The 14,871-nt window shown below is 37.7% G+C and overlaps 1 protein-coding gene across 22 annotated transcripts in view; it reads left to right on the top strand.

The window, feature by feature from the left end:
- Positions 1–14,871, top strand: part of EPHA6 (EPH receptor A6) — an 887,621-nt gene that overhangs the window by 721,840 nt on the left and 150,910 nt on the right. For 18 of the 22 annotated variants that reach the window (XR_013372579.1, XR_013372578.1, XM_077884567.1 and 15 more), the window contains one exon: positions 6,466–6,591. The exons of 3 other annotated variants lie outside the window; for them this stretch is intronic. Coding sequence is in view for 17 of the 19 variants with exons in the window: in XM_077884567.1 (XP_077740693.1) it covers positions 6,466–6,591 (126 nt within the window). In the remaining 2 variants the exon portion in view is untranslated. Of the gene's footprint in view, positions 1–6,465; positions 6,592–11,918; positions 12,020–14,871 lie in introns of those variants that run through there. One more of the 22 variants, XM_077884576.1, reaches the window with a different exon arrangement.

The raw sequence follows: 14,871 nt of genomic DNA, 5'->3' as shown, positions 1-14,871 counted from the left end.
AATGGGATTGACTCCTTAATTTCTCTTTCTTCAGTCTCATTGTTAGTGTATAGAAATGCCACTGACTTCTGGGCATTGATTTTGTATCCTGCCACGCTACCGAATTGCTGTATGAGTTCCAGCAATCTTGGGGTGGAGACTTTTGGGTTTTCTATGTAGAGTATCATGTCATCGGCGAAGAGGGAGAGTTTGACTTCTTCTTTGCCAATTTGAATGCCTTTAATGTCTTTTTGTTGTCTGATTCCTGAGGCTAGGACTTCCAGTACTATGTCGAATACGGTGGTGAGAGTGGACATCCCTGTCTTGTTCCTGATCTTAGGGGAAAGGCTCCCAGTGCTTCCCCATTGAGAATGATATTTGCTGTGGGCTTTTCGTAGATGGCTTTTAAGATGTCGAGGAATGTTCCCTCTATCCCTACACTCTGAAGAGTTTTGATCAGGAATGGATGCTGTATTTTGTCAAATGCTTTCTCTGCATCCAATGAGAGGATCATATGGTTCTTGGTTTTTCTCTTGCTGATATGATGAATCACATTGATTGTTTTACGGGTGTTGAACCAGCCTTGTGTCCCAGGGATAAATCCTACTTGGTCATGGTGAATAATTTTTTTAATGTACTGTTGGATCCTATTGGCCAGTATCTTGTTGAGAATTTTTGCATCCATGTTCATCAGGGATATTGGTCTGTAATTCTCCTTTTTGATGGGGTCTTTGGTTTTGGAATTAAGGTGATGCTGGCCTCATAGAACGAATTTGGAAGTACTCCATCTCTTTCTATCTTTCCAAACAGCTTTAGGAGAATAGGTATGGTTTCTTCTTTAAACGTTTGATAAAATTCCCCTGGGAAGCCATCTGGCCCTGGACTGTTGTGTCTTGGGAGGTTTTTGATGACTGCTTCAATTTCCTCCCTGGTTATTGGCCTGTTCAGGTTTTCTATTTCTTCCTGTTCCAGTTTTGGTAGTTTGTGGCTTTCCAGGAATGCATCCATTTCTTCTAGATTGCCTAATTTATTGGCGTATAGCTGTTCATAATATGTTTTTAAAATCGTTTGTATTTCCTTGGTATTGGTAGTGATCTCTCCTTTCTCATTCATGATTTTATTAATTTGAGTCTTCTCTCTCTTCTTTTTAATAAGGCTGGCTAATGGTTTATCTATCTTGTTAATTCTTTCAAAGAACCAACTCCTGGTTCTGTTGATCTGTTCCACAGTTCTTCTGGTCTCGATTTCGTTGAGTTCTGCTCGAATCTTTATTAACTCCCTTCTTCTCTTGGGTGTAGGATCTATTTGCTGTTTTTTCTCTAGCTCCTTTATGTGTAAGGTTAGCTTTTGTATTTGAGTTCTTTCCAGTTTTTGAATGGATGCTTGTATTGCGATGTATTTCCCCCTTAGGACTGCTTTTGCTGCATCCCAAAGATTTTGAACGGTTGTATCTTCATTCTCATTAGTTTCCATGAATCTTTTTAATTCTTCCTTAATTTCCTGGTTGACCCTTTTATCTTTTAGCAGGATGGTCCTTAACCTCCACGTGTTTGAGGTCCTTCCAAACTTCTTGTTGTGATTTAGTTCTAATTTCAAGGCATTATGGTCTGAGAATATGCAGGGGACAATCCCAATCTTTTGGTATCGGTTCAGACCCGATTTGTGACCCAATATGTGGTCTATTCTGGAGAAAGTTCCATGTGCGCTTGAGAAGAATGTGTATTCAGTTGAGTTTGGATGTAAAGTTCTGTAGATATCTGTGAAATCCATCTGGTCCAGTGTATCATTTAAAGCTCTCGTTTCTTTGGAGATGTTGTGCTTAGAAGACCTATCGAGTATAGAAAGAGCTAGATTGAAGTCACCAAGTATAAGTGTATTATTATCTAAGTATTTCTTCACTTTGGTTAATAATTGATTTATATATTTGGCAGCTCCCACATTCGGAGCATATATATTGAGGATTGTTAAGTCCTCTTGTTGAATAGATCCTTTAAGTATGATATAGTGTCCCTCTTCATCTCTCACTACAGTCTTTGGGGTAAATTTTAGTTTATCTGATATAAGGATGGCTACCCCTGCTTTCTTTTAAGGACCATTCGAATGGTAAATGGTTCTCCAACCTTTTATTTTCAGGCTGTAGGTGTCCTTCTGTCTAAAATGAGTCTCTTGTAGACAGCAAATAGATGGGTCCTGCTTTTTTATCCAGTCTGAAACCCTGCGCCTTTTGATGGGGTCATTAAGCCCGTTCACATTCAGAGTTACTATTGAGAGATATGAGTTTAGTGTCATCATGATATCTATTCAGTCCTTGTTTTTGTGGACTGTTCCACTGAACTTCTTCTTAAAGGGGAATTTTAAGAGTCCCCCTTAAAATTTCTTGCAGAGCTGGTTTGGAGGTCACATATTCTTTTAGTTGCTGTCTGTCTTGGAAGCTCTTTATCTCTCCTTCCATTTTGAATGAGAGCCTTGCTGGATAAAGTATTCTTGGTTGCATGTTCTTTTCATTTAGGACCCTGAATATATCCTGCCAGCCCTTTCTGGCCTGCCAGGTCTCTGTGGAGAGGTCTGCTGTTACCCTAATACTCCTCCCCATAAAAGTCAGGGATTTCTTGTCTCTTGCTGCTTTAAGGATCTTCTCTTTATCTTTGGAATTTGCAAGCTTCACTATTAAATGTCGAGGTGTTGAACGGTTTTTATTGATTTTAGGGGGGGATCTCTCTATTTCCTGGATCTGAATGCCTGTTTCCCTTCCCAGATTAGGAAAGTTTTCAGCTAGAATTTGTTCAAATACATATTCTGGCCCTCTGTCCCTTTCGGCGCCCTCGGGAACCCCAATTAAACGTAGGTTTTTCTTTCTCAGGCTGTCGTTTATTTCCCTTAATCTATCTTCATGGTCTTTTAATTGTTTGTCTCTTTTTTCCTCAGTTTCCCTCTTTGCTGTCAACTTGTCTTCTAGGTCACTCACTCGTTCTTCCACCTCGTTAACCCTCGTGGTTAGGACTTCTAGTTTGGATTGCATCTCATTCAATTGATTTTTAATTTCTGCCTGATTAGCTCTAAATTCTGCAGTCATGAAGTCTCTTGAGTCCTTTATACTTTTTTCTAGAGCCACCAGTAGCTGTATAATAGTGCTTCTGAATTGGCTTTCTGACATTGAATTGTAATCCAGATTTTGTAACTCTGTGGGAGAGAGGACTGTTTCTGATTCTTTCTTTTGAGGTGAGGTTTTCCTTCTAGTCATTTTGCTCAGTGCAGAGTGGCCAAAAGCAAGTTGTATTGGGAAAAAGAGAAAAAGAGAGGAGAGAAAGAAGGAAAGAAAAGAGAAAGAGAAAAAAAAGGGAAGAAAAAAAAAAGAAGAAAAAGAGAAAGAAAAAGAAAGGAAAAAAAGGGGGTGGGGGAAGGAAACAAATCAAAAAGCAAAACAAAAAACAAAACAAAACAAAAACAAACAAACAAAAAAAGAACCACCGGGGAGTATCTTCTGATTCTGTGTCCTTTAAGTCCCTTGGCTTCTCCTGGAAGTTGTCCGTCAAGCTGGTGTTCTGGGGGAGGGGCCTGCTGTGCTGATTTTCAGGTGTTAGCAGTTGGGGGAGCTGCTGTGCCCCTGCCTGGTGCAGGGCTCAGTGGGGGTTGTTTACCCCGTGAGGCCCCAGGAGCAACAGTCCCAGTGGCGGGGCAGCTCTGGAAACCTGGATTCAGCTCCGGCAGGAACTCCGTCTGCAGGGCCTGGAGGCTCCGGGCGGGGCCGCTGATCTGCTCAGCTGGGGCAGGAGCGTCCTCGCTGTCCTGGGCCCTCCCGGCCTCTGCCTGTCCCGGGGGAGGCGGAATCCTGGGCTGTGTCCCGGCGCCCTGTGCTCCGGAGCCTGCGCTGGTGGATTCGCGCTCCCGGGCCGCGCAACCCCCTCCAGGGAGCTGCCGCCCGAGCCCCTCCGAGCTGCTCCTGGAACCGCGCAGCCCCCTCCGCACGGAGCCTCTTCCTCTGCCCGAGCCCCCCGAGCTGCTCCGGTCCCGCCGGTGCCGTGCACGCTGCAGCCCTTAGGGAGCTCGGCGCACTCCCCCGGGGCGCAGGTGCCTGTTAGTGTCCCCGGGAGCCCGCGGGCCTCCCCGCCCTCCGGGTCCTGCTCCACCTCCCTGGAGCCCCTTTCCCCCGGGAAGGTCGGTGCAGCTCCTGCGTCTCCGGGACGGGGCTCTCCTGTCCTGGGGACCCTCGCCCCGGCCTCAGCCCGGCTCCTCGCGGCCCCTCCCCCTCGGAGGCCTTTTGTGTCTTTATTTCTTTGTCCCCGTCCTCCTACCTGATAGAAGCGCGACCTCTTCTCCCCGGAGCGTTCCAGCTGGTCTCTCTTTAAATCTCAGGCCGAATTCGTAGATTTTCAGGATGATTTGAAGGTTTTCTAGGTAATTTGGTGGAGACAGGTGATTTGGGGACCTTACTCTTCCGCCATCTTGCTCCTCAAATAAAAACCTCTAAATGTGAAGCATATTAACATTAAAGTCCCTTCTAAATGCTTTTGTTTTTCTTCAAATTTCCTTTAAGATAATTATCTTCATATTCCTTTTTTCTTTCCTGTGCATGATTATGTTATTCTTTTTCTTTACAATCTAGTAGTCTTGAACCAAGCTTCCTGTCACTTGGCTCCAATAAATTCATAATCAGCTACAATTGGAATATTTCTGTTTTTCACAGCCTGTAATAAAAATCTAAATTTCTTATAATTAATTACTTTCTCTGAAGTAAAATCACCATTTCTTTTGTAACTTTAAGAATGCAGTATAAATATATAATTATCTCTACCCAGTATTCAGTGATGCTCCTCAGACAACGCTGAAACACTGCAGCATGGGACATGTGTACCTGCGGGTATATTTGTGCACAATGTTAGATACACCCCCCCCCCCCCCCCCCCCCCGTAATAGAAATTAGATTCACTGTTCAGCAGAAGTTACCTCAGAACACTTTCTGGCCCACTACTTGGCCCTTTAGCCATATCTTCTAATGTTTAAGGGACTCAAACCCTGCTGGACCTTTTTACTAAAGCCTCATAGAATTAACAGCAAAACGAGTTTATTTACAGTATATGACTCTTTCTATCCTTTCTTTAATCCAATGTTCAAGGAATTGGCCTCACCCGTTAAAACATCTCTGAAAATCTAAGAAATGCTGTTTTTTCTTTAGTAACAACTCTCTCCATAGAAGCAAGTTGTATGCAGTATGGTATACCAGGTCCCTTTAATCCTGGTCAGAGTCCAAAGAGGCTTTAAATTTTAATGTATTTTAGGTAGAAAATTTGTGTCAAGGAACAGAATGAAGTCTATTCACAAATTCATGACTTGCTAAAACAGAGTGTGGGAGGATTGATCCCAAATCTCTTTATCTGGAAACTGCTGGGCCTGGTTGGGGTTTCAGAGGCCCCGAATGATCTGCATTCGTTACCACCATCAGTGGTACTTTGCTTGTAGGGTATGATTGTGATTAAACGTAGATACACCATATCAATTACCAGTGCTTACCAGTACTGAGAGTACATGGATATGAAATTTTCTTCTGAATGACTTCAGTGTCTTGCAGGTCATCGAGGCACCACACTGCAATGCCATTATTCCAAACTGCAGGGTTTCTAATGCATATTCAGAGAATAGCAATCTCCCACACGGGAAGTAGCTCATTATTTATTTTTAATCTGTAGTGGAAAGATTTTGTCCCTGGAGTCTGCCAGCTAAGCGACATCACTTCCCCTTTGCACGCCTCCATTTGCAAGTCTGTGAAATGAGGATCTTTTGACGGGATGATCGCCGATGTCCTTTCCAGCTCTGATGTTCCTTTTATTCTACAATCCATGTAGAATCTTATGTATAAACTTCCAAGTAGTTTACTTTTGGTGGTTTTGCTTCCTAATAGTCTTCTCTAAAGTGAAAAAGCATGTGGTTCTACCTTTGCAAACTCTCACGTCTTCTCCCGAAGAGAAAAGGATAACAAATTAAGAGTCATACATATTGATGTCCTTGCCACTATTTCAGAAACATGTGTAATTGCTGTACGGTATAAAAGTTATCCTCGTTTTAAGCACCACTACTGACATACCTAAAGCAAAGCACCGTTCCTTCCGGTGCAGCTTAGATGTCAGGTCCCGCTGTGGCTGTCTTCTACGTGTCTGTAACTCATGCGGATGTGGACTCCGCAAATAGACAACCTCAATGACTTATTTATATCCACTTTGTCAAATGGAGGTTTAGAAATTTTATCTTAGCATTCTAATGCTTTTAAAATCGTTTTTGATTGTGACTAGTTAAGAGTAGCTTTCTTTTCAAAAGCTAGATTGATTTTTTTAAGATTTATGAATAAAATACATTTTATTCCCTTTAATTTTATAGCTTCTTTTAAGGTTTGATGTGTGTATTAATTATTAGGGTTTTTTTTTCCCAGTTAAATGATCAACAACTTTTCCACAAAGAAGATTTTGATTAATGTCCGTTTTTATCTCTTAAAAGGATCCTTCCCGGCCATTGGGGTGGAGGCGTTTTGTCCCAGCTTCCTGAGGGCAGGGTTTTTAAATAGCATCCAGGCCCCGCATCCAGTGCCAGGGGGAGGATCTCTGCCCCCCAGGATTCCTGCTGGTAGGTATTTCAGGTGAAGTTTTCCACCACCTTATACAGCAATTAGGAATGTGTTTGCAAAGGAGAGATGCACAAGACAAAAATAAATATTTCTGAAATATATTGTTGAAAGGAAATGCAAGTGACGTTTCTCTAATGCAGGGACCACATTTATGATATCTAATGCTGCGGAAGTAGTAAAAGGAAATAGAAGAAGGATCTGTAACCTGATCACCCAATTAGCATAATGCTGCTGCTTCTTCTAGAATAATTTTTACATAAATAAGAACAAGAGCTTTAAATCCCAAATTTCATAACTCAAGAATAAAAATAAAGATAAATTTGAGCTACTTTGCCACTTGGAGTTGGCTACCAGAGAGAATAAAAAACAGCGTTATTAACAGAAAGAGTAATTCCATATTTGGACAAGTTTATAGAGATTTAATTAAAATTTCATTTCACTAAAGAGAATTGATTGGAAGAAATGCCAAAAAATAGCAAATTTGGAAGAACCTTTTGAAAAAGAAAAGTAATACATTCATTGTTTCCCCTAAAAATATCAATCTGACCAAAGCTGTATTTTATTAATGAGAGAAACAAAAGTTAGGAGCTTGAGCATTTTAAAGTGCACTTTCAAAGTTTAGTAAATCAGTTTCTGAATTATCCATGTTATGGTATTATTTCAGTCACAAATCGCTTTTTCCCTCTTATTCTCTAAGATATCCAGCTGCCTTCTTCCATTGTATGAAGGATACAAACCCACTTTATATTTTATCTGTGTTTTAACAAAATAGAATTAGGATATTGATTCTTGGAGTTTTATTTATCATGATTCTTGTGTTTTTTTATCATAAGCAATAATTATGCCACAAATTATAGTAATGACAGCAATGTATTCAAGAGGGTCTGGCCAGCCAACCAATACTGGGAACGTTTGAAGATACTAGGAAAGCCAATTAAAACAAAATTCCAATGTGCACGTTTCTTACTTTTCTTGACAGAATTATACCAACAAAGCCTAAGATTATTATGCTTATATATTTCTGTTGCTTTTCAATTACCCTTGCCTATTTAATTAAAACATACAAAATAACAAACCATAAATAGGCTTTGCTGTCATTTGGTTTTATCATTGGGGAAGTCCTGATTGATAACAGTTGGAGGCTTTGTGGCCAACAATGCCACTGATTGAGTAAGAACCAAAATCATGTGAATTAAAAATTAGCAATTTTCATTCTAATGAGTGCCACTTTTTTTCCTCTTTAGAAACAAAACTAGTTCAATTGCACAGAACTGTTGTCATTGTTGGTGGTGATTGTGGTGTTGTTGCAAAAGACTAGAAATAAAAATCTATATAAGCTAAGCTCTCAGTTACCTGCAAATATAAAAAGACAGTTTTCACATATGTTATTAACATCTCAGTGATTGCAATTGAGGAATGGGTGATTTGTAGTTTAATGGCTTAATCCTTAACTCTGGATGACAGATCTTGGTGGATTTAGGTATGTTTGGCAGAAATGACATTGCAGAGTTCAGGAGTGACTTGAATTATTCAGCATCACCAGTAAAAAATAAATAAGTAGCCCTTGTCACTTAGCCACTGAGAATGATAGAAGAAAGGTGATGTTTCTATAACACATACACAGAAACAACTTTCTAGAGAGAGATCTAAAAGAACACTCTAGCACTCCATTCTTCTCGGCTTTAAGCCAAATTTGCCTCCAGCTTTCATAGGAGAGAAAACTCAGTTCAGTTTTCATGACTTACATACAAATCAGGTGTAACAAAATTGCTTCATAAAAAATTTATAGATCTAAACTCGTTCCTGTTCCCTCAAACTGAAATTAACTCAACTCACTTTTCCTGGCTTATATCACTTTGATAAGTGATCCCTGTACACTTCCTCTGGCACTTTTCAGTAATGACTGCTACAATTTCAAAGGTAATTTTTATCCTCTTCCATTCATCGACAGTTTATTTCCCAAGAATTTCCTTTATAATTTTGTGTAAAGAGAAATGAAGCAGTAATCATGATAAGTGTTTATTCTTTCCTATTTTTAAAAAGCATTTCTTTGCCATCTAATAGATGAACTCATAACCCTTCAGGTCGAGGACATCATCGAGAAAGCAATTCCTCCCTTGACCTGTACCATGGTATTTTAAACGGTTAGCCAAAGGCTGATGGCCACCGGGCAGCAATTAATTTGCTTTCTCCCAATTGATTATATTTCACCATACGTCGAGGGTCTCAAAAGATATTAGCTATGTCATTCAAAGAATCACAAAACTTTTTCTGATGATGGTGCTAATTTAGTTCCCGGTTACTTATCTTAATCAAATTTAAATGAGATATGCGATGCTGTCTTGTGTAAAATAGCTTCTTCGCATTCATGTCACACTGCTCTCAAAGAGCAATGTTTTTATAGTCGTTATTTTTACACTGACTGCAATAATGAATCATTGACTCATGAGACCCAGGAAGAAGATAAGCCTGAAGTAGGTATTTATGTAACTGTTGTCAATTGTTTAGACTATTTATATGACCTTTCTCATTTCTAGAAAGCTCATAAGAAAGAGTTATTATTCTTAGTTTCAAATAGAGAAGAACAACAGAAAGTAATTGGCTGAAAACTGAATAGCAAGTACAGTCATATATTTAATGCAATGCCTTTCATAGAGTAGCTACCCAATCAAGTAAGAAAAGTCACAGGAAAGAGGAGAGGAAAGAAGATAGGAGAAGAGGGAAGCTGAAAGAGGTGAAGCTGGAATGACACAACTGCTATTATATTTTTAAATCAAAGTCTTCCCTGCTGTACTCTTTCCTATTAAAATCAAATTCTACCTCCCTGAAAAGAATTGATGTCCTTCTTCGAAATGTGTAATCAGACATATATTCTAAAATGATAATACGTTGCCCTCTTTGCTCCATCTAGTTATTTCTTTGATTTAATTCTGTAGCCAAACAGTATCTGAACGTGGGAAAGAACATTTTTATATGCCACAGCGTACTGATTACGCATAGGGCCTTAGACTCACAGCTTACCTTATGACAGACTCTGCCTCTACCCAAACCCTTTATGTTTTTGGCCATTTTATTTCACATACCATGTACAAATAAAATCAGCATAATAAAGTCACTGAGAGATAAAATTATGCAGTTATAGTGATGAGGTACTATATGGAAGATTCCTGATTCGGTCTTTTCTCTCACTGAACAGCAATAGCTATCTGACATCATGTAGTATCTTAAATTTATACTAAGATCCAAACATTACAATGTGTCTTAAAAACTAGACTTATTAGTAAAATATAAAGGCATGTTCATTACCTAATGATCACTCAGAAAATAGTATCCTTAGATGGTATGATTAGATCAACAAATTCTAGGCTGCCTTTTTCTAGCAGTTTTCTGTCCGTTGTAGATGTATTTTTCACTAAGGAAGTAAATATAAGTCATATGTGATGATTATTTTATATGTGTGTATATATATATATATACACACATATATATATGTGTGTGTATATATATATAATATATATACACATGCAAACTCAAACATATACTTCAAACTAACACAATTTGTCAATTACCATCCAAGTCTGTGAAAGAGAAAACAGAGGAACAGGCAGCAGTGGGATTTAGAAACAGATAAATTCTGAAAGTAATCAATGTCCAAGATTTCCCTGATACTTCCTTTGTGGTTAATCATGGAAGCTCTTTAGCTGTTGAGGGACTATTCTTCTGAAACACCATCAGTTTGTCTGCCTGTGCTTTAGATACAATGCTATATATAAAATACCTCTTTTGACATTTTTACCTGAGCTTCTCTCTATTGCATTCCATGTGTTAGGGTCAAAGGAAATGGCAAAAATGGAGTGAATCAATCCCATGAGACTCCCTGTCTGCTTACACTGAATCAGATAACAAGAGAAATGTGAACACATGGGGACTTGAAGACCAGAGCAATCATTAAATATATAATTAATAATAATATTTACTTTTATTTAATTTTTTACCATTTGAAAAAAATTTGGATGAGCTTTATACTCAAATAGCCAGACTTCTTCATATCTATATATAAGCATCCCGTGACTAGCCAAGTCAGGGAGTGAATTCACAATCCAGTTTTCTATAGGCTGATAACAGATCCAACTAGACCATCTCTATAGCAAAGGACTTACTGAGCTGAGCCAATATTAAAATGTCTTCAAAGTCCATTAGCCATGATTATCAGTATTTTCCTTTCTATATTTCATGTGAAATCCTATCTGATATGGAGTCAGGACAAATATTACGTGCATTATTATTCAGGCAAAACTTTTTCTTATTCATAAGGCATATAGTTTAGATGGGAGAAATAAGGAATGATAAAGTAAGGTTGAAGCTGCAGAGAATCTCAGACCTAAGAATATAATCTTATCAGATTTTGATGCATACAGAGGACTACAGAAAAGCAGTAGCCCAAATATATTAGACTAAGTGGCAGACTTTGAAGGAATATATGATAAGTTAAGTAAAATTGGCATTAACTCAGTATGCCAAGGGAACTCAACAGTGGAAAAGTATATAACTTTTAAATACAATCAAACTGCGGTTCAGAAAAATCAAAGTAAACCATTTCATTTTTTATGTGTTTAGGCATTCTAAAAAAGGTCAGTAACTTTGCTTGAGATCTATAATTTGACATTTCAAAATTAATCATTTCGACAAAATAATATCTATAGTTTGGCTTTAGTTCTGAGGATGGTTATCCTTTTGTATGTAGTATATACGACAGTTGGCCTTATTTTATCTTTAACAATATACTGTTGCAATCAACATACATAAAGTTTAAGAGATGGTGGTTTACTTTTTAAGTAAGAGATCCTCAAGGGGAAAAATGCTCTTTAATTGAAGGATTTCTATTTTATACATTTCTGCAGTTGAGAATGTTGCCAATTACCCCAAACAAGTTGTGTGTTAATGAGTGTTTGTAAGTGTAGTTACTTAAACCAAAAGCTAATTTTAAAAGATATAGGGAAAACTGGATTAAATGTGCAAAATAAAATCCTGAATAAATATTCACAATGTGAACTATGGCAAAAAAAAAAAAAAAAGTAAAAACCTTCATTTGGACTCCTCACTCCTGGTTTTTGTATTCCTTACCATTTGTGTGATCCCAAATAGGACCCAATAGGCCCTAATCAATACTCATTTGTACAGTTCTCCCTAGAGAACTCTCCTCCTTGAAAGTCTGTGCATCTGCAGGCTTCAGAAGGAAACTCTGCAGAACTGCAACTATTACAAAAGACTAGAATGGAGAATCTGGGGCAGGAGTGGGAAGATGACCAATATTATTCTATTTCAGGACTGAGGAGTGGCATAGAGAAGAGAGGGTGGCTGATAAAACAGCAAAGAGACCACACCCAACCAACAGAAGCACAAGGAAGGTGACATAAGTGATTGTATTTGTAGTCATACACCAATAAATAACCCCTTTAAAACATTTCATTATTGCTACGTTAGAGGGTTAGTTAAAAACACTTATTTGGGATATACTGATGGTTTCCAAAACCTGTGCAAGAGGAGCTGGCCAGATACTGTCAAGGTTGTGTTCAGTCTGCTTCCTCAATTGCTTGAAGTCATTGGTTCCAAAGAGCAGGGTTCTTTGGCTTACCTGAGGAGAAATAACACAAAAGATTAGAAAATCATTGCAAACTTAAGGAAGACAACTTGAAGATACCACTTGGGATAAGAAAAGTCAGGATGGGAGCAAACACAAACTTGAAGGCATAATTCCAACTTTCAAATAACATTCATTTTGTAAAAACTTTAATCTATTGACATCTATTAGTTTAAGGACTCTTATAGAGTCCTGAAGTTGTAGCACAGGTCATAGATTCAGTTTCCTTATGGATAATACTTTGTTTCTTGGCCGAAAATAAGAGATGCTTCACCAAGAAAATTGGCATATGATCACATATGTAAAGATTTGCATACAATTTCAGGAGGTCTCCAAATGAAGAATCTCAGGTTCTTAGAAACTCCATATCTTTTACATAAAGTTATGTGTAGTTGACATATCTGAGCACCATTATCTTTATGTAAGTTGACAGTGCATTTAAAAGAAAAATTGTAAAAACAGAGCTGTAGTATACATTCGCTATCAAACTCTTGAATGTTTGCAAAGAGAATTTCTATTTTTTTTCTTCCAGAACATGAAAAATATTAAAAGAATCTTTAAGTGATCTCCAGATTTTTTACTGGTTCTTTTTTACTTCTTCTTTACTAGTACTTTTTACTAGTTTCAGATTCTTTGAATGGTTCTAGCCTTTGATCTTAGCTATGTATTCTTAATAGTATACATGTTTCTTTTTCTTAATATCATTTGTAGAAGTTTGAATCTTAACAATCTGGACCTTATTTATGTGGCTGTTTAAATTCTCCATTGAAACTATAGATCTATTCCCTAGAGATCCTCCTGTTTTATTATTACAAATTGTGTCATCTATTTTTGATGCTATTCAAAGAAACTGTCAACACTTTCAAAAGATTCATCTCAGAATCATTTTCTTTTCACAAAGAAAAATTCTAAAAAAAAAAAAAAAACTTTGTACAGCTTGCTAAATGAGCTAAGTCTCCATGTGAATCAGGATTTAATCTTTGTGTGGGTTGAAGTTGTTGTGTCTGTGTTTGTTCACCTTCATTGGAAACATGATAAGCAACTGAGCTACTCAAATGCCTTTTCCTCTCCCACAGGGCCTCATCCATGCCCTCATGGGCTGCTGGGCCACTTAAGAACTTAAATAAGTGGGGATAGACCAATCTTGTTAGAAAACATGTCACATCTCAGCATTCACTCTTTTGGCTGGCAGGACAAAGCACAGTGGAAGTTGCCTGGTGGCACAATGTTAGCTTTTCATAGTTCTATGCATAGAGAGGTCTTAAAGAAAGTTTAATTAGCAAAACTGAACTTCCTTTCTATTTTTTCCTTTTTAATTAAACCCCTTCTAAGAATTGCAGAAAAGACTCAAAAATAAGTAGTAACTTTTCTATGAAGAACAAAGGAAAGTAGTTGGTACTTTATATTGTGTATATATTCTTCATTGAACACATGTTTTCTCCCTTATAATTAAAATTTCACCATAAGTCACCTATGTAGTTGATATTAAATATATCCTCTCTAGATATTTGCTTTATTTTTATATTTTGTGTTGATTTTCTTTTGATTAGTGAATGATATAAAAGACAAAAAAAAAAAAAACCTGATTAATTGATTGGTTATGTAACCATAAGGCACTTCTGAAGCCAGAAATGAAGCATTTGAAACAATACAGGGAAAAAATGTTACCTTCTCTCAAAAGCTTCAAGACTCTCTCTTGAAGTTTTTCTTTGTAAAGGAACCTCCGACTCATTATCATAAATAATGTGTGAGAATGGGGATAGCAAAATCTAAAGGTTTTTCCAGCAAGTTTCCTTATCATGTATTTCCTGTTTGTATAGAATATGATAGAGCTTTATGAGACTTTAAAATCCTAGAACTTCTCAAGGACAAAACATCTTTAGGAGCAACTGAGTATCCTGTCCATAATAACTTTATAGGATGTGTTCCTAAGATGAGGCACAGACATTTAGGATAATACTTTATGTCTCCGAATTACTAATGGAGGCCCAAGTATCATTTGGGATATAGCAAGATGGTTAAGCACTCAGAATCTGGAGCCAGATCTCTTGGTTTCAAGCCTTGGCTCTGTCAGTTGCTCACTGTGCATTCTTGGAAAAATTACTTTACCTCTTAGTGCATCTATAATCTGAGCTGTTAAATTGAACTAGTAATTACACTTACCACTAGAGTTGATATAAGGATTAAATGAGTTAACACATGTAAAACCCTTACAACAGTGCCTAGCATATTGAAAAACTTATTTTTTAAAGTTAGTCATTACATATGTGCTGATTTAAATATAGTATATATTGTTAAATCATCTACACAAAAGGTTTTCACAGCAAATAAAACAACAAAGACAGCATAAAATCATTTATTTGATGCATGGTTTAATCTTTTGAAAGATTTGATTATTTGGGGGCAGAGGGAGAGAGAGAGAGAGAGAGAGAGAATATCTTCAGATTCTCTCCTGAGTGTGGAGCCCAACTCAGAGATCCATCTCACAATCGGCGAAATCATGATCTGAACCAAAACCAAGAGTCAGATGTTTAACAACTGAGCAACCCAGGCATCCCTGGTTTAATTTGGTATTGAATTTAGATATACAACATTTCAAGTCATGGGAATTGTCTGATGCATTTTGTTCATTGCTGCC

The sequence above is a fragment of the Canis aureus genome, chromosome 35 (genome assembly GCF_053574225.1).
Source record: "Canis aureus isolate CA01 chromosome 35, VMU_Caureus_v.1.0, whole genome shotgun sequence".
Lineage (NCBI taxonomy): Eukaryota > Metazoa > Chordata > Mammalia > Carnivora > Canidae > Canis > Canis aureus.
The sequence above is the reverse complement of the archived record's forward strand: the minus strand, read 5'-3'. Positions and strand labels throughout refer to the sequence as shown.